The sequence below is a fragment of the Photinus pyralis genome, unplaced genomic scaffold (genome assembly GCF_008802855.1).
Source record: "Photinus pyralis isolate 1611_PpyrPB1 unplaced genomic scaffold, Ppyr1.3 Ppyr1.4_LG1, whole genome shotgun sequence".
NCBI classification, from domain to species: domain Eukaryota; kingdom Metazoa; phylum Arthropoda; class Insecta; order Coleoptera; family Lampyridae; genus Photinus; species Photinus pyralis.
The window spans coordinates 58595368-58613343 of NW_022170249.1; the positions used below are offsets into that span (position 1 = coordinate 58595368).

Consider the following 17976-nt stretch of genomic DNA (forward strand, 5'->3'; position numbering starts at 1 on the left):
GCCGCTGTATTTTACTAGGTTGGTGCCACAAAAACAACTAGATTTATCCCTAGAATTGCACGATTCATGCAAGAAAAATAGCACCGGTCCTATAAAAATTGCATGCAAGTCTCTTGCAGCAATTGATCAACTGGCTTTGAACTGCGCATGCCTTTCGCAATTTTTCTTGCAACTTGCATGCAATTGCAATTTTTATTGCTCCATGTCAAGCGGGCTTAATTAACGGAAATTAATTGTGTGTGACCATAGAATGGTGTAATCGGTGTTGCGCCACTGGTTGTAAGTCAGCTGTTTGTAACTGTCATCACACACATCTTCCCGTTAATTACAAATTAATTAAATACATTTTATGTCTAAAAACAAACATTTACATAAGTTTCACTTTAATTATTTTTATATTAATTGCTTAACATTCTTTTTTCACGCATTTAAAAAGTGAAGGAAGCTTCGAAGTGTTAATCACTTTCGCTGTAAGACATGACTTAATTTTCTTTATTTTAGAAAATTAAATAAAATGGATACAAATAAAATGGGTCCCAATATAAAGACATTCCAAGGTAAAACCTACTGCTCGAAAGCATAATGATTGGAAAACACTTTCAGGTGGGTGTCTGGCGGACACAACCGAAGAACCATACCCGAGCCTCTCAGACTTCCATGATTACGAGCCTAATCTAGAATTCGACGATACGGAACTGCACCAATCGCCCGACGCCATTGCCAATACGGTCGATTTAATGCAAGAGATCGAAACGAATGGAATGGGTTCGCCTGTGTCCGATTTCACCGACGAGAATTTCGAGGAGCAATTGGCCGAGGCGTACGAGGAAGGTTTAGATAGTTTAATTTACACGTCGTATCCCGAGGTGGGCGATACTTCGGATAAGTTTTTGGATGTGGCGAAGCACGGTATCGTCGACGTGAAGGGGGACGACGCGTTGGGGCGGAAGGTTATCGTAGTGTATGCGTGCAAGTTGCCTTTGGTTAAGGATATCGACCACGGAAGATTTTTACGGTACGCATCTTGTCCATATTCGCTAAGTACTGTGAATTTTGGTACATTTATTATTGTGATTTTATTTGGAAACATAAATAATCAAGCAAACTGTGCGTTGGAATGTCACTGTTAACAAGACATGGATCTTTTGACATTTTAGGTTATTTGTAGGGTTAGAGTATTTTTTTCTAATTTACAGTGTAGAGCAAGCTAGAGAATGCCCTACATTCACTTCTCTAGGTCTACGGGAAAGATTAAAAAAAATTTTTTTTGATTTTTTAAATTATTGACCTTTTTTTAATTATTTAAATCTTTTTTGAATATCATTCGGGCGGTGTGTTAAATTAAAAAAAAAAGAATATAAAATGCTATTTTTATAGGGGTGTTTATTATAATAGTTTTTTATAAAGATTGTTGAATAATCTGCCGTTTTCAAAGTAAGTGTACAGGGTCAGATAGAAGAGTTATTGGACATTTTTTTAAATAGAACACCCTGTATATTTTAACCTGAAAAATAGCATATTAAATCCTCTTGTCACAAATTTACTACACCAGGGGAAAAGGTTCAAGTGTTTCCAAAAAATAAAAAAGTATTAAAAAAAATTAAAGTTCGAATGATTAAAAAAATCAAAAAGAAAATTCAAAAACAAACTTTCCTTGATCCTTTTTGAATGAATATTGAATGTATTTAGCGTTAAAAATAGAATTTTATATGCTATTTTATTAATCAAAGTATACAGGGTGTTCTTTTAAAAAAAAATTGGTTAGTTCTGATAACCTTTTTACCTGAATCCTGTGTACTTATTTTGAAAACGGGAGATTATTCAACAACTAGGGACACGATACAGCATTTTTGGTTGATACCGATAAAATACCGGCGTATCAGCCATTTATAATTTTATGTTTGGTCTTTATTTTTAAATAGGCGGGTTTTAGCCAAAGACCCTATTCATTTACAAATACCCATGCGCAAATCCGGATTCGACCCAGGGACTCTAGTACCGCGGTCGAGTTTCCACACTACTGTGCTACACACGTTGGCTAAAATTTAATGATCAAAAAAAAAATTTGAACGCTCGCCAGATGTAGCAATATTGGAATATTTTGAAGATTTCGTTTTAGTTAGTTTAGCGAGAAACACAGTCAAATATTTCCCATGTTTATTATGTAGGGACCTGGGACCTTCTACAATTTTTTTGCCCGGCATCCTCTGACTTTGTTTATTTTTGGTTTCCAAGTTTCCTTCATAGCAATCTTTGATTTCCTTCACAATAATCACCAATGAATATTTTACCCCACGCGTGTGTATGTAGCAATGAACATTTTACAACTGAATAAAAAGATCAAACCAAATGCTGTTGCCCTAAAAGCAAAACTTCTTTGAATTGAGCCGATATGCCAATATTAATATCGGTATTGGTCGATCCCTACTGTTAACTAATAAACATTATTCAAAATCATTATAAAGAAAGTTTTGAAATAAGCACCCCTCTAAAATAGCATATTCTATTTTCAAAAATTTAACATACCAGGGATGATGTTCAGAAAAGATTCAAGTGACAAAAAAAATTAAGAAAGGATTCGAAAATATTAAAAAAGATTTTTAAAAATTTAAATAAAAGTTCGAAAGATTAAAATAATAAAAAAAGAAAATTCAAAATCTGTTTGAATGAATATTGAACTTCTTTAGCTTTAAAAAGAAAATTTAATATGCTATTTTTTAAATTAAGTATACAGGGTCTTCTATTTAAAAAAATGTGGTTAGGGCACCTCTAAAAAGCATTATGCGGGTCACTCTGTAATTGGGCGTAAGCATGTTGAGGGCCTAGAACAAGAGGGACAATAAATAAAAATAAAAAAAAACAACTTATGTATTTTGAAAACGGCAGATTATTCAACAATCATAAAGAAATTTTGTAATAAATATTTTTCTGTGCCTCTTTTAACTAGTAAAGTATAGGGTCAATCTCCCCCGTATCTCTTAAGCGAGCGAATATTTTCAAATTTTGATTTTTTAGCTTAAATTGCTTTAATCTTATATCTTACGTAATCTTTTTAGATTAAAATATACAGGATGTGCTATTTAAAGAAAATAGGTTAGGTTCGATAACCTTTTTACCTGACCCCGTAGCTTATTTTGAAAATAGTAGATTGTTCAATCATTATAGAGAAAGTTTTGAAAAAAAACCTTTAAAAATGGCATATTTTCTTTTCAAAAATTTAACACCAGAGATGATATTAAAAAAAGATTCAAGTGATTAAAAAGTATACAGGGTGTTCTGTTTAAAAAATTAGGTTAGGTTGATAACCTAAATGAGAAATGATTACTGATCTGTATTACAGTTGATTGATGATTGAAAGCGTTTTGTGCACGGCCCTCAAAATGTTGACATTCTTCTATAGATAAAAAATTTTAAGACGGCCGTGTGGCGAACCTTCAAACTATAAGGTTACAGGAGCAATTAAGTGCAGCATTCTTGAGACTATAGCATCAAGACTTCTGTGAAACTTCCATTCGCATCCAAGACAACAGATACCATTTCTTGGAATGCACTCGATTTGAAGTTGGCATTCTGTCTTTATTTCGGTGTAAGGTGACAGTATGCTATGAAAAACAAAACGATGAAAAATAACTAAGTACAATGTTTCTGTTAGCGCTATGTTAGCAATTTGATTAAAAAAATCAAGTTATATTACAATACAATAACGAAAAAGTTGTTTTTTAGTTGTTGTCAAAATAAACATAATTGAAAACATATTTTTGAGATTTTTCTCATTTTTAATTGCAAGAAGAAACAGTTTCTTAAAAAATACGCTCAAAAACTGAAAATTTTTGATTTCCCAACTTAACCGCTTTCTTGTTTACTGAAGAACAAATAAAACACAAACATTAATGATGAAAGCTATAATCATAATAATTACAATACAACAATATGTTTGAATGTGCTTGCGCTCTATATACAATATGTAACTTTATACAGGGTGCCCATTATGTATGGAATTTAGTATATGACTCAGTAAATGTCGTCAGACTGCATACAAAAATTTTTATATAAAAGTTGTTTGATATTTTATTTCCCATAGTAACACAGCGTTCAGTTGTTTTTATTTCAGAAGACAAATTACTAACGAAAAACAATTGATTTTTTTAGACTCATTTGATAGAAATTTTTTTTCTTTTTTTTTCGTTTTTCATTTGTTTTTCTGAAATAAAAACTGAATGCTGCAATCTATATTCCATACATAGTGGCTTCAAAGCAAACAATTGCATTTGCATTAAATTTTCAGGTACTTAATTCACACATTAGACAAATATGTAGAGCAAGATTATAGTTTAGTATACTTTCATTATGGACTAACGAGTAAAAATAAACCATCGATAGCGTGGCTGTGGCAGGCGTACAAAGCGTTCGATCGCAAGTATAAGAAAAACCTGCAAGCGCTATACCTGGTTCACCCGACGAATTTCTTGAGAATCATATCGAAAGTATTTCGGCCGGTAATCAGCGTTAAGTTCGGCCGTAAAATTAACTACATCAACTCGTTGAAGGAGCTTAGCGAGCACATACGACTCGAGCAGTTGTCCATTCCAGAACAGGTTAAGGAGTAAGTGCGCGTTTCCGCGATAAAAAACAACTAATATTATACATTTGTAGGCACGATCGGGTGTTAGGAGGATCGAATAACATTACGGTTGCCGACTCGCGGCCCGAGTATCCCACCCAACAGTTCGGCGTAACTCTCCAGTTTATTAAGCAACACTATAAGGTCGTGATACCGCCCGTCGTTAGGCAGTGCGTCGAATTTTTGGATAAACCTGATGGTGAGTGCGCCTTAGCCGGATGACGGTGATGAAAGAGGATTTTTATAGCGCTGGAAACCGAGGGATTGTTTAGGAGGTCGGCTAGTGTAATGAAGGTGAAGCAGTTGAAAGATGTCGCCAATCGAGGCGAGACCCTAGCGTTCGAAGATCCTCACGAAGCTGCGGTTCTTTTAAAAACTCTCTTGAGAGAATTAAAAGAGCCGTTATTAACTTATGATCTCTATGATGAAGTTATGCAATTTCAAAGTAAGTGTTACAATTCTTTTTCTGCAACTCCTTTGTCTGTTGTATTGTATGAACATTTGTTTTGGGGGAGATTTGTTTATTTTAAAACAATTTTGTCACATGTTTATGAACCCAGTAAATTTTGAGTCTCTTGCAATTTGAGCAAGCCAAGTGTTTATTTGTAAAACAAAAAATTGAAAAGGTGTTGGTGAAAATAAAGCAATTAAATTTGTTTAATCTGGTTATTGGGTCATTTTGAGTGACAGTCTCATTTATGTTTTAAGTCTCTGAAATTCTGTATTTTTTGTGTGGGTCATATTTACTAATCAGTTGTGCCAAAATCTAGCGCTAGATCTGTCCTAATTTCTAATGGAGGTCGAAATTCCTTTTTATTTTTCTGACTTTATTTCAGGCAGATCAGTAACAGTTGGCAACCATGTACTATGAGTGCTTGAATCATGTTCGGATTCATTGGAGATTCAACTTCTAACTGTACAGTGCAGTTGATTAAAAAAATTGCTTTATTTACAGGCTGGAATCGAGATGAACAATTGCGTCAGGTATCGATTCTCGTCATGGAGAAACTACCGGAAGACAACTACAAAGTGCTAAAGTACATAATTACCTTCCTGTCCAGGGTAATGGAGAGAGCCGATCTAAATAAAATGACTGCCCAAAATTTAGCCGTAGTATTCGGACCGAACCTAGTATGGTCAGAGAACGTAACGATGTCCCTATCAGCGATAGGTCCTATCAATATGTTTACGCAGTTCCTTCTTCAACATCACGGCGAAATTTTCATAGTCTAAAAACAAACGAAAAGCGCGCGCGTTGTGGAATAAATTTTGTGATTTGCGACGATTGCAAGGGTAAATGAAACATATTGGGTGATGTTTATTTTTTATTTTTCTACTTACCTGATTAATGAGATATAATAGAATAACAAATTATTAGTAAGTAGGTAGTTTGTATGTTCCTTGTTTTGTAAAATTCGCGAAATGGTTATGGAATATAGTCCAAAATACCAAAGAAAGTTATAGAAGACATATATTTATGATTGCGCACGACGTGTACATAGGCGCAATTTAAAACTACAGAGAGCCGTTTCTTGGAAACATTATTAGGGACCTCGTTTTTGTATTATATTATTTTAAGAGAAGAAATTTATCGTTAGATTTAATTATTCATTTATATAGGCATTATCTATCTTCTACCTCCAAATGGCTTCACTAATCATTCCATTTTCTTATTAATTTTTGTACGCTAATTCATTGGCCAGTTATGGCAAGATGGCGGGGTGGATGAAAATCGATTATTTTCTATTGTCTATCCCGTTTATCACTTTCCTTCCTTTACTCGATTGCACTGTGGGAAATGTCCGAGTATTTGAGACTTGTAGTTATATGTTACAAAAAAAACTAATCAACGATTATTGTTAAGTTATACATGACTGTAACTGTTGTTAACAATTTAATTGAAAATGTAAAACAATGATTGTATATTTATTCATGTATAACCTATTTGTAACACCGTGAATAACAGCGAAATAAAATTATAACTACATAACAATATTGTAATTTTATTGGAAGTGGTAGAAAAATGCGTTTTCTTAATTTCATTTTGTGGGACTAAAAACTAATTTTCGATGCTAATCCTTTACTGTTTCTTCACAGCATTTTCAATGTCCAGATCCGTTTACTAAGCCAGCGATGGAATAATAAACTTGAAATTTGACATACATCCATATCCACCAATGCGAATTGAAATAAAATTGTTTCAAGATTGCGACAATTTCGTAAATACAAGAAGGTTTTTTTTTCTATTCCTATACTTTAATTGATATATTAAACATTTGCCACCTGTACTTAAATGATAGTCATTTTGATACAGATTTTCATTAAAATACAAGTTTACGACGAATAGAAATGCAGCATTACGTAATCCGCGTTGGTGCTCTTAAGATGGCGCAGACAGCTTTCCCCTCCTAAAAATTGCGTGGTTGCCAGATCTCAAAAATATGTGGACCGTCGTAGGTTGTATATACAGGGTGGAACCTATGAGTTAGAGAAATTGTGTCTTTTCAGATGTTAGAGACGAGACTTGAAACCTGATTTTGGCCCGCATTGCTATTTTAAAAGTTGGCCGCCTTAAATTCACCTTCCTGAAGCACTTTTTGATCTACCAAATGAGAAAAGTTAGTAGAATAATTTCCACTTATCATTTCATCTGATTCCTGTTTTATTGTTTCTGAGACATCGTTAGTAAGAAAAACTCAATGAGTGCATTTAGTTCATGCTCTTGTTCAGATTCGACTTTAACAATTATTGTAGAAATCATGTATTTGTGCAAAAGCAAATGACAAATCTTCGTTTGTAATTAATTAAAAAAAAACTATGCCACAACACAAATATCTGCATCACACCACAAAGGTCTAATCCTTGACGGCTCCCAGTCCGTATTTGTGCCTTGCAAATTAGTATGCTCAAAAGCACCAGTGATTTGAAAATAAAGGTCGCCAAAGGTGTTGCTCAGTCCAATCTATTATTTATGTCATAATCATAATTATACATTTAAAACATTAGCCTCTTTTATGTTTTAAAAGATGTCGTTTGAAGTTGCGTTTATCATTTGTCCCATAATCACAATCAGCACATTTAAAATCTTTCGAAACTTTGTGTCTTAACAGATGTTTTTTGAAACTGTATTTATCATTTGTCCCATAATCGCAATCAGCACATTTAAAATCTTTAGGAACTTTGTGTTTTAAAAGATGTCGTTTGAAGTTGCGTCTATCATTTGTCCCATAATCACAATCAGCACATTTAAAATCAATCGAAATTTTGTATCTTAAAAGATGTTGTGTGAAACTGCGTTTATCATTTGTCCCATAATCACAATTAGGACATTTAAAATCTTTAGCAACTTTATGTATTAAAAGATGTCGTTTGAAGACGTGTTTATCATTGGTCCCATAGTCACAATCGGCACATTTAAAATCCCTCGAAATTTTATGTATTAAAAGATGTCGTTTGAAGTTGCGTTTATCATTTGTCCCATAATCACAATCAGCACATTTATAATCTTTAGAAACCTTATGTATTAAAAGATGTTGTTTGAAGATGTGTTTATCATTTGTCTCATAATCACATTCAGCACATTTAAATTCCTTCCAAACTTTATGATTTAAAAGATGTCGTTTGAAGTTGCGTTTGTCATTTGTGCCATAATTACAATCAGCACATTTAAAATCCTTCAAAACTTTGTGTCTTAAAAGATGTTCTTTGAAGTTGTGTTTATCATTTGTTCCATAATCACAATTAGTACATTTAAAATCCTTCAAAACTTTATGTTGTAAAAGATGTCGTTTGAAGACGTGTTTATCATTTGTCGCATAATCACATTCAACACATTTAAATTCCTTCAAAACTTTATGTTTTAAAAAATGTTGTTTCAAGTTGGATTTATCATTTGTCCGATAATCACAATCAGCACATTTAAAATCCTTCGAAACTTTATGTGTTAAAAGATGTCGTTTGAAGACGTGTTTAAGATCTGTCCAATAATCACAATCAGCACATTTAAAATCTATCGAAATTTTATGTTTTAAAAGGTGCCTTTTAACATCGCATTTATAAATTGTCTCATAATCACAATAAGCACATTTAAAACCCTTACAAACTTTATCTTTTAAAAAATGTTGCTTAATGTTGCTTTTATAACTTGTTTTCGTGCTTGTTTTGTTCTGTGTCTCATAATCAGTACATTTAAAATCTTCAGACACTGTTTCGCACTGCGTTAAATCGTGATGTTGAAAGTCGGTGTGTTGCTGTAGTTCTTCATTATAAAGAGATTTAGAACACTGTGCAAGATTGGTAATTTCGTCCTTTATTGTCACCAAAACTTCGTTGCTTACTGCAGTGTGTCCCTGAAGAAAGGAATGGATTTCTTCTTCTTGTTTTGGTTCGATTTTAATGAGTAACGTGTGATCATCTCCATCCATATCTAACAACAAAGAATGTTATAAATAAGTGTGTTAAAAATCTATTTTGGTATTAAACATAATACAATACAAGGCAACCAAACATTACTTTCTGAGTAACAGAATTTGTTGAATAAGAGTAGGTTTATTTAGTGTCTCGTCTACTACGTAGGTACATAATATGCATACTTGTAACATTGAGTAAAGGAATCGAGTTAGAGGCGCAAGTGGGTGGCTACCTGCGACTGTTTTTTCACTAGACGACGCGACGTATAACATAATATTAAAGTTAAAAAGTAGGTAACCTCTGATCTTGGAACATTAGGTACAAACTTTGTCATCCTTCAAATGGTAATTCAGTAATCATACAAAATCTAATGCTCAGTGGAAGTTGTTAGCCCTTTTCTTAACTTCCGTGAAATACTTACGTTTCTTTTTTAAATGGAAGAAAAAGGTAATTACTTACCAAAAATATTTAAAAAAACACCTTTGAATTACGTGAATGAATTACTACTTTCAAACACCTTTCAAATTCAGCGTTGCCAAATCATAAATTATTATTCGATAGGCGCTTTCTTTCGGCTACTTCGCGATCGATGCCAAGATCGTGATTCGTAGGATCACGTTTTACGAAAGAACGCGCGAATTTAAATCAAAGTATGGTTAAGTTTACGTAGTACACATTAATTTGCATTCGAATTACGTATTTTTTGTTTGGATTATGAAAATAATTTAAATACAAGTGGAAGTACTTGCACCATTATGCTCCTCTTCAGTTACAAATATTGACTAACCTAACATTTGAGCGAAAATATCCTTGCATTTATAGGTTAGGTATTCGTGATCATAAAACTTTTATGTTCAGTTTGTTCACGATTTTAGCAATCATGATTATAAGATCACACTTCTGTGGTGCCATATGTTACGAAAATACACAATAACTGCAGGCACCGCATTTTCACCCAATAAATAGCTTTAAGCCTGTATTAGACGGTAACATTTCTTACAATATATTTGTTACCAAATTTATAAACAAATGAATTATGACCGTCTAAAACAGAAATTAATAGCTTTCATATCAAAATGTATACAAAATGTGATGAAAAATAGAACTTGTTCTATTCCCATACAAATTTTGGTAATATTTCAGATGTGAGCATGCGTATTGCTTTAATAAACAGTCAGCTGTTCAAGAACTAACTTCAGTGGATATCGACCTTGCTCATAACCTATATGTAAATATTTTACAAAACACATTTTGACATTGTATCAACCGCCAAGAACTCTTTTATGTCGCGATGTCGTGGTCAAATGATCAGGTTTCATTGCTGATTGAGCAATACCAACAGCACGAGTGTTTATACTTTGTTCAACATCGCGATTATCATAATAAAAACCGAAGAAATGCTGCGTTACAACAAATTTGCGAAAAAATGAATCAAATACGTCCAAATACTTCCATACATGAAATCCAGAAGAAATGGAATGGTATTAGAAATACATATGCCAGTGAACGAAGGAAATCCATTGCAAGCTCTCGTAGTGGGGCTGGGTCAGAAGACGTGAGTTAAAACTGTTAGTTATGTACAGAAAATATAAATTAGGTATCATTTCAGATCTACATACCATCGCTGTGGTATTACGAAAAGCTGGTATTTCTAAACGAACATTTAAATATAAGAAAGTCTGTTTCATCGTACGCTACAGAAGAAAGCGAAAACTATTTAACTGATTCTCCAACTAGTCTGTTAGAGGGCGAATATGAGTTGCAACCTCAAGGTGAATTACACCTTATACGAAGCGGTAGTCCAGTTCCCAACGATGATAATGTATATGTGGGAGAAACTGCAACTTGTAGATCTGCTCGGAAAAAATACAAAAAAGACGACAGAAATCATAATGTCGACGTTACCGAAAAAGCTTCGAAAGCATTAGATAAGTTAACTACCGCAGTGTCATCGGTACTTGGGACTTCCACAGAAGATCCCGATGAAGTATACGCAAAATATATATGTTCACGGATCGGTGCAATTCAAAGCAGAAAAAGGAAATTGAAACTACAGCATCACATTGAGACCCTGATTTTTAATGCCGAAATTGAAGAAGCCGAATGATTTGTAAATATGTAAACAAGTGTTAAATGAAAGAAACAATACTATTTTTGGTTTATATTAATTTCAAAATAACCACTGTCATTACAAAACATCGTTCTGCCATGGTACTGCCCCATTCGTAACAAAAAATCTTGAAAATAAATTTCGTGCTTCTAAAGCTTCACTGGCAGCTCTATTGCCACCTTGCATATCTGTCAACTTTTTCAATTTACCTATATTATCCTCGGTATTTTCAGATGGTTCTAAATATCTCGGATTTTTTTCTAATAAAAAGTTGTGTAAAATACAACAAGTTAAGGTAATTAGTTCAACTTTATCAGGATTCAAATTTATTGTATTTAATAAAATCCTGAACCTATTGGCCAAGATGCCAAACGAATTTTCAATTACTCGTCTTGCCCGTGACAATCGGTAATTAAATATTCTTCGCTCATTTGTCAATCCACGACTGTGATACGGTTTCATGATTCTCGTTGACAGAGGGAATGCATCATCAGCTACAAATGTATAAGGCAATTGTGTATTTTGACCAGGTAAGCATTCATGGGGAGGAAAGTTTAATGTATTATGATCTATTGCCCATTTTAAGGAGGATTCTCTATAAACTCCTCCATCGCTTACTCTACCATTGACACCAATATCAACGTACAGAAATTTGTAAGATGCATCTGCAACTGCAAGAAGCACAATACTGTGATCCCCTTTATAGTTAAAGTAGTATGATCCTGAACTTCGTGGAGGCCTAAAATTTATATGTTTTCCGTCAATGGCACCTAGACATAATGGAAAATTCCAATGTTTTTGAAACTCGGAGGCAATAACTCTCCACTCCAATTCTGTAGTTGGCATCTAAAGCAAAATCAGTAGTACACAAATATGGACATAGTAATGATGTACCTGTAAATATACAGATTTTAATTTTTCACAGATTGCATTACAAACGTCAGGAATTATCAAGCTAATGGTGCTTTCATGTATTCGGGTGGCAAACATTAGAGATCGATAAGTTTCTCCTGTTGCAAGGAATCTTAGAGTTAATGCTAACCTGTAAAACTCAATTAAATTTGAATTAACTTTTTTATATCTCAAACCTTGCTTCAGCAGAAATACTCTCTCTCATGTTAGTGGTTTGTTTCACAATATCACTTCGTATACATTCAAGAAGTTCATCAAAATGTTGTCCACACATTCTAATAAATTGGCGATAAGATTCTGCATCCTTCGTTCGCAATTCTTGTTCTAACATATGTAGAACACCTCTTCCATCTTGCCGCTTTAAAAGCCACTTTTCAGACCATATTCTTCTTTTTTTTTAGTTTTTTGTTTCAGCTGCTTCATTAGTAAAACGCATATTACTCCAGCTGCAGCCGATAACACTCCTATTTTTTTGGCATTGGCAAAATTCATAATAAATTGTTGAATTTAAAACAATTAATACCTATAGGTTATGTACAATCTCACACTTCAAACTTTGAGAAGCAAAAGTAACTACATGATTTTGTAGTGTTTTTATTCATACCAACTACCTGAAAATCGTTACTGCGCCGTCTCACGTAATATTTTTGTTCACAGAAATAATTTCATGTAATACAGGTCGGCAATTTGCTTCCTTTTTATTGTAAACAGATTTTTGTGAATAATTTTTTGTAACAAATCTGCTGTAAAAAAAGTTACCGTCTAATACAGGCTTTACAGTCGCGGAAACTCGCAGTTAGCAGTAGCAGCAGCATCGTTTTTACGTCGTTTCCAGTTTTCAAGAGAACACCACTTCTACTATAAAAGAATCGCCCTTCTTTAGGATTTTCAACAATACTACCAATCACGCCAGCTACCAATTATCCACCACTTCACTTCACAATTCGATAGCCACATTATGGCATTTCCAAGAGAAGATAAAAGAATCCGAAATTATTTACCTATATAGTCACTCATATTTTGCGATTTTATCAGTGGAGAGCTGATTTTCTTTTTCATTATAAATAAACCATCACTAAAATGTGAATAACCATGTGATAATGGTCCTGCTGATAAGTTAACTATAATATATTCCCATATACAGAGCCGTCCTTAGTAAATGCGAGGCCTGGAGCAAAACATTTTTGCGGGGCCTTTTTTAACAATGATTACCGGGGAAGAGGGGGGTCCGGGAATTTGTGCAAAATTATACTTCTTGTTGGTTTATAAAAAAAAACAGATTCTAACATTGTAGGCTCATCTTCTCCCTCGTACTCAAACATTCTTCTTTTCTTTCTCTGCCTTACTTCCTTGAATTTTGGCTACACCCAGAGTTTCACTAAGTTCTCTTGTTACCAATGTTGCCGCCACAAACCCTTCAACTCTAAATTTCTGAAAAAACTGAACTAGCCATTGAAGTAATTGCGACGCAATTCCAAGGTGCATTTTTTGAGCCTGTAAACTTTTGCTAACACTGTTTACTGCAAACAGGACATCATACCATATAGATAGGGCTAGTAAGAAGTCATGGCTACTTATTTCATTCATAACTGATCGTGCTTCACTATTGGCTTTTTGATCCTCAGTGACCTCAACTAGTTCAACTAATGCAGTATAAACTTCCTTAATTTGATATCGAAGTGCTTTTACGCTTTCCAATTTACTGTTCCATCGAGTATCACAGGACCTTTTTACAGTCAGATTCGGTACATGTTTCACTAAAATTTCCCACCGCATTGTTGACGCGGAAAAAAGTGGATAAATTCTCTGGACAACACCAAAAAAACGTCATAGCTTTAGGGAAACATGTTGCAGCGTCATAAATTAAGAGGTTAAGGCTATGGCTAGGGCAGGGCATGTAAAATGCCTTTGGATTCATACACCAGAGTGGATACCAATATTTATTTCAGTTGTAGTGCATATGTCCATTTATCTGTCTATCGCACTACATTTTATTGCACGAATCCGAAGGATAAAGAAAACACCAGTAATGTAGTTTAGAAAGTTTACTTACACAGTATTCAGAATCGAACCGGAGGAAATAAGACCTCGTTTGTTGTGCGCGGTTCGTCTTTATACTGTCGTAGATGGCGCGGCAATCGCTAGTAGCCAGTGGCGCCGAAAGCCAAGTCAGTAGCGCCACACAGTATTAGTTAAGCATACGACAATTTCTCAAACCTTTAACTCGATCCCTTGAATCTAGATATGGGACTTGACTGTTAAACACGTCAAACCAGTCATTCACAGTTTTTAAAAACTCGGAGCACTCAGACCAGTTGTTTTCTGTTTCGTAAATACCAAGCATACCCAATCTAGAAATGGCGTTTGAAATTGTATGGGAAAATAGTTTGTAGCGTTTTTAACTTTCTGCCGTTGCGCACCTAAAACGTAAATATATGTACCTTCGAATATTTTGTAAGATTCTCTACTCAACCTTACCTTTTACAGTCAATAAATCTGCACTAAGCTTATGAGCGATATTTAAATCTAAATTTTGGGTGTTCTGCAATAAATCCACAATTGGTTTAGAATTAATTGTTTTTCCATTCAAAAAGTAGCCACTATCAAGGAAATGATTCCTTAAAAGTTTATCATGTGTGGTGTGTCTGCGAATACATGAACTGCTTTGTGGCTGACTGGATTCTCAAAGCTAGTATTTTCTTCAGAGATATTGAGAGAATTCCAAAGTCCCCTGTTGCTTCCACCCAAGTCATAATTAAGGGCATATACAGAATAGCCAATATTCTCCAGTTTTGTAATTATTTTAAAAATTAAATTTTTTGTCATTTTGCGACCATAATCATAGAATATTGGTTGCTTCCAGTTTGCACATATCCCCCGAGCCATTATCACTTGTACATATTTAGTTGGAGCCACAATAGTGTCATTTTTTTGTCATAATCATAAATACTCTGTATTTTCATTTCATCAAACAGTAAAATACAGGACCTTTCCATTTTTGTCAGAGTTGTATTTTGCGTTTTCATGATGTAAGTATATTTTTAATTAAATCCCTTTGTTTCGTTCTTTCATCTCGGGCTATCTGCTCAGATGTTTTAAGTTTAGCAGATTTTGCCAGATTAATTGAAGGTACAGCATCTTCTTCCACTTATTTCTGGGCAGTTGCAAAAGTTTCTCTTTGATACAATAATCGTCATCCGAAACATGATTCGAACATATCCTAGCATTCTTAATATTAAAATCCTGCTTTTGATAACAGTTTTGCACCCATAATTTGCAAATTTCATTATCATTTGGAAAACTAAAATATCGGAAGCTCGACGAAAAGTTTTATTTTTTTTGTTATTATTATTGGTACAACTCACAACTGCACAGTAGACCATTGTAGAATGTATTTAAAATAAATCGTACAGTAAAATGCAATCACAAAATTTCATAAATTAAATCGAAATAAACCAAATGAAATGCGAACATTCAAGCATTGTACTAATAAGCGCACTCAAAGTTTGTCACGCGTTGACGTCAGCGGAGGAACGGAGACAGAACAGATCGTGCGCGTGATCATATCTTGTTAAGTTGTAGTATCATGGGTCGGGTGCATCGTGCATTGATACTGACTGCAACTCGGCAAAAGGAAGGGGAGGAGATCATGCAAGCATGGCTCACTTCACTTATAGGCAGGCGCGAGGCTCCATTACACCACCGCCGCTATCAAACGATATTTTGCATTTGCAATATTTTGTTCGAGACTGATGACTATTTCGTACTAATGAGAATCTAGTTCGTAGGTTTTTTAATTTAACATATTGGACGGGTAATCAAATAGATATTTTAGGAACGTATATCTGTACATTATTATATCGCGGCCGCTCCACTCGCCCCACCCTAAGGACGACTCTGCCCATATAAATTCATTACAGTTGGCAGCACGCGATGCGACGAACTTCGGCAGTTCGCACGCAGTCGGTGAACTTAAATAAATGGCGGCTTCAGGAACCCTAAAGAGCAAGCGGAGGTCGGCTATTGGCGAATGCTAAAGCAAAATTAAAGCGCACACCAAATAATCGGATTCGGTAGCGGTATCTACGGGAAAGCAAATGCAGGAAAGCGAAACAATATACCCTCTTATAATTAATGAAAAAAGTAACAAAACGCTTATCTTGTAATTAAACCCAGCGGTAAACATTACTGTGCAAGAAAAATGAAAAGCTGTAGATATAGTGCGGTAAACTTAATTTAAAAGCAAAAATTAAACGGTATGAACGCAAAATAAATTTACGGAAAAGTTCAACATTTTGGTATTTACAAATGTAACTTGTGAAGATGCAAAAGGCAAGAGATCCCCTGTAAACCACCGCTTTACTTTTATAAAATTCGGCTATGCCATGGAGGCAACGATGGCGTTGCAAACAACACATTATATTCGGATAAGAATATCCAAAAATTAAAACGATCCTTTGTGACACGAGCCTAGGACCAATAACACGTACGGTCGAGCAATGAATTATCACGGGCATCTATTCTGCTCGTAGCGTATGCGTATCAGCGGTTTCGATATAGTGCGTTTCTTCTCAAATACATGTTTACCGACTGATATGATACTCTTTCTTGAAAAACAATTTAAATTCGCCTGATCATCGGTCCTTTGTGAAATGGGCCTAAATCGGCATTTTTCTTTATCTTATTTATGTATTGTCCCTCTCTTCTTCTGGGTCCTCGACAGGTTTGTGCCCAATAACAGAGTGACCCGCATAATGCTTTTTAGAGGTGCCCCTGCAGAAAGTCTTAAGTTGTTCTATACTACTTTGGTATTTACCTTACAAATTAGGAAAACCTATTTCGGAGTAGCCGACAGAATGCCCGAAACATACTAATCACATTCTAATCACTCATACCTTTCCAAAGAAAAATGTCAACATGACATTCTCGGAAATATTCCCTTTCAAATTTATTTTAATGCGCCAATTGCAGAACTGGGTTGATTTATTCCTGAAAGTTGATCCAGATACATTACATTACTCAAGTTATTTTAGACGACTGTTAGAAACCCAACTGAAACCAAGTAAATGTTTCAATGGTTTTTTTCATTGTACCATGACTAAGTAACTTCGGTTGATTTTTCAAATGGAATCACTTTGAATGACTCCTAATTTTTGTTTCGTTTGTTTCAGATTCCGAATTCGTTTACCGGGACTCGTATGGTGGAATCACACTTTACAATGCGGATAACTTGACAACAAAAATTTTAATGACAAATTCCACATTCGTAAGTAACTGTATTAAGTAATTTGAGTGAATGCTTTGACTTTACTCCTGTGCGGATTTTCTTTTTATTATGTCGTGTCTGAAGGGCATTTTTCAAAAAATAAACTGCGCTATTACGTCCGCCCCTCCGTATGAGGGACGAAATCTCGGCAATGAAAAGTTGTACAAAGCTCCTTGACATCTCTGTGGTAGATATACGGCTCCGGTTATTGCAGCAAGAAATGTCTTTTCTAAACACTTCATGATGATGCTTAAACTTGGAGCAAAATTTCCAATTATTCACCAATTTCATCCGGAAAACGGCAAAACAAATTGGCTCGATGCACACGAACTAGATTTTCTAGTATTGCTGTCATACTCCCTTTTTGGTTAAGTTTGTAGAGTAAATTCTATTTATGCATCAATTTCATCGTGGGAACTGCTGAACACATTGCCTTGATGTACAAAAGTTAAATTTCATGCGAACTTTTTGGGAAAAGACAATTTAGTGAATCATCTTTCTTATTTGTGGAGCGATTAAAAGCAAGTCGATTCCTAGCGACAAACATGTCAATAGTCGGGTGCGTTATGAAAAAGGTTACTTTGAAAGCGAAAGCGATAGATGTCGAGAAAGCGCATCCGTTGGAGGACTGAAAACTTCAAATGCAAATATTTCACA

General features: G+C 34.6%; 5 protein-coding genes across 5 annotated transcripts in view; 3 read left to right on the top strand and 2 right to left on the bottom strand.

Annotated features, from left to right (window-relative positions):
* Positions 1–268: 268 nt before the first annotated feature.
* On the top strand, positions 269–6611 carry LOC116180412 (rho GTPase-activating protein 1-like). The gene is made up of 6 exons (XM_031500386.1): positions 269–557; positions 604–1015; positions 4286–4603; positions 4654–4820; positions 4869–5066; positions 5577–6611. The coding sequence occupies exons 1-6, from the start codon at positions 515–517 to the stop codon at positions 5852–5854; spliced, it is 1416 nt and encodes a 471-aa protein (XP_031356246.1). The 5' UTR covers positions 269–514; the 3' UTR covers positions 5855–6611.
* Positions 6609–9478, bottom strand: LOC116180402 (gastrula zinc finger protein XlCGF46.1-like). The gene is made up of 2 exons (XM_031500374.1): positions 9453–9478; positions 6609–9047 (listed from the first exon to the last, which is right to left on the bottom strand). The coding sequence occupies exon 2, from the start codon at positions 9043–9045 to the stop codon at positions 7624–7626; it is 1422 nt and encodes a 473-aa protein (XP_031356234.1). The 5' UTR covers positions 9046–9047; positions 9453–9478; the 3' UTR covers positions 6609–7623.
* Positions 9479–10081: 603 nt separating this feature from the next.
* LOC116159644 lies at positions 10082–11169 on the top strand. Its single transcript, XM_031472667.1, has 2 exons — positions 10082–10586; positions 10641–11169. The coding sequence occupies exons 1-2, from the start codon at positions 10323–10325 to the stop codon at positions 11136–11138; spliced, it is 762 nt and encodes a 253-aa protein (XP_031328527.1). The 5' UTR covers positions 10082–10322; the 3' UTR covers positions 11139–11169.
* Positions 11170–11177: 8 nt separating this feature from the next.
* LOC116159643 lies at positions 11178–12407 on the bottom strand. Its single transcript, XM_031472666.1, has 3 exons — positions 12230–12407; positions 12036–12183; positions 11178–11987 (listed from the first exon to the last, which is right to left on the bottom strand). The coding sequence occupies exons 1-3, from the start codon at positions 12382–12384 to the stop codon at positions 11220–11222; spliced, it is 1071 nt and encodes a 356-aa protein (XP_031328526.1). The 5' UTR covers positions 12385–12407; the 3' UTR covers positions 11178–11219.
* Positions 12408–17217: 4810 nt separating this feature from the next.
* The window catches only part of LOC116164137 (inactive dipeptidyl peptidase 10), a gene marked incomplete at its 5' end in the record, with an annotated part of 46012 nt that continues 45253 nt past the window's right edge, over positions 17218–17976 (top strand). Inside the window, one exon of the mRNA XM_031478276.1 lies at positions 17218–17319. Coding sequence (XP_031334136.1) covers positions 17218–17319 — 102 coding nt within the window. The remainder of the gene's footprint in view (positions 17320–17976) is intronic.

What these genes read in the sequence shown, in the direction of transcription:
- LOC116159644 (XM_031472667.1), top strand. Translation starts at nt 10,323, where the DNA reads ATGTCGTGGTCAAATGATCAGGTTTCATTGCTGATTGAGCAATACCAA. An exon ending in GTGGGGCTGGGTCAGAAGAC is followed by an intron (nt 10,587 to 10,640) that starts GTGAGTTAAAAC and finishes GTATCATTTCAG; the next exon opens with ATCTACATACCATCGCTGTG.
- LOC116180402 (XM_031500374.1), bottom strand. Translation starts at nt 9,045, where the DNA reads ATGGATGGAGATGATCACACGTTACTCATTAAAATCGAACCAAAACAA.
- LOC116180412 (XM_031500386.1), top strand. Translation starts at nt 515, where the DNA reads ATGGATACAAATAAAATGGGTCCCAATATAAAGACATTCCAAG. An exon ending in ATTTTTGGATAAACCTGATG is followed by an intron (nt 4,821 to 4,868) that starts GTGAGTGCGCCT and finishes GGATTTTTATAG; the next exon opens with CGCTGGAAACCGAGGGATTG. An exon ending in TGAAGTTATGCAATTTCAAA is followed by an intron (nt 5,067 to 5,576) that starts GTAAGTGTTACA and finishes CTTTATTTACAG; the next exon opens with GCTGGAATCGAGATGAACAA.
- LOC116159643 (XM_031472666.1), bottom strand. Translation starts at nt 12,384, where the DNA reads ATGTTAGAACAAGAATTGCGAACGAAGGATGCAGAATCTTATCGCCAA. An exon ending in AGTATTTCTGCTGAAGCAAG is followed by an intron (nt 12,184 to 12,229) that starts GTTTGAGATATA and finishes TGAGTTTTACAG; the next exon opens with GTTAGCATTAACTCTAAGAT. An exon ending in TAAAATCTGTATATTTACAG is followed by an intron (nt 11,988 to 12,035) that starts GTACATCATTAC and finishes ATTTTGCTTTAG; the next exon opens with ATGCCAACTACAGAATTGGA.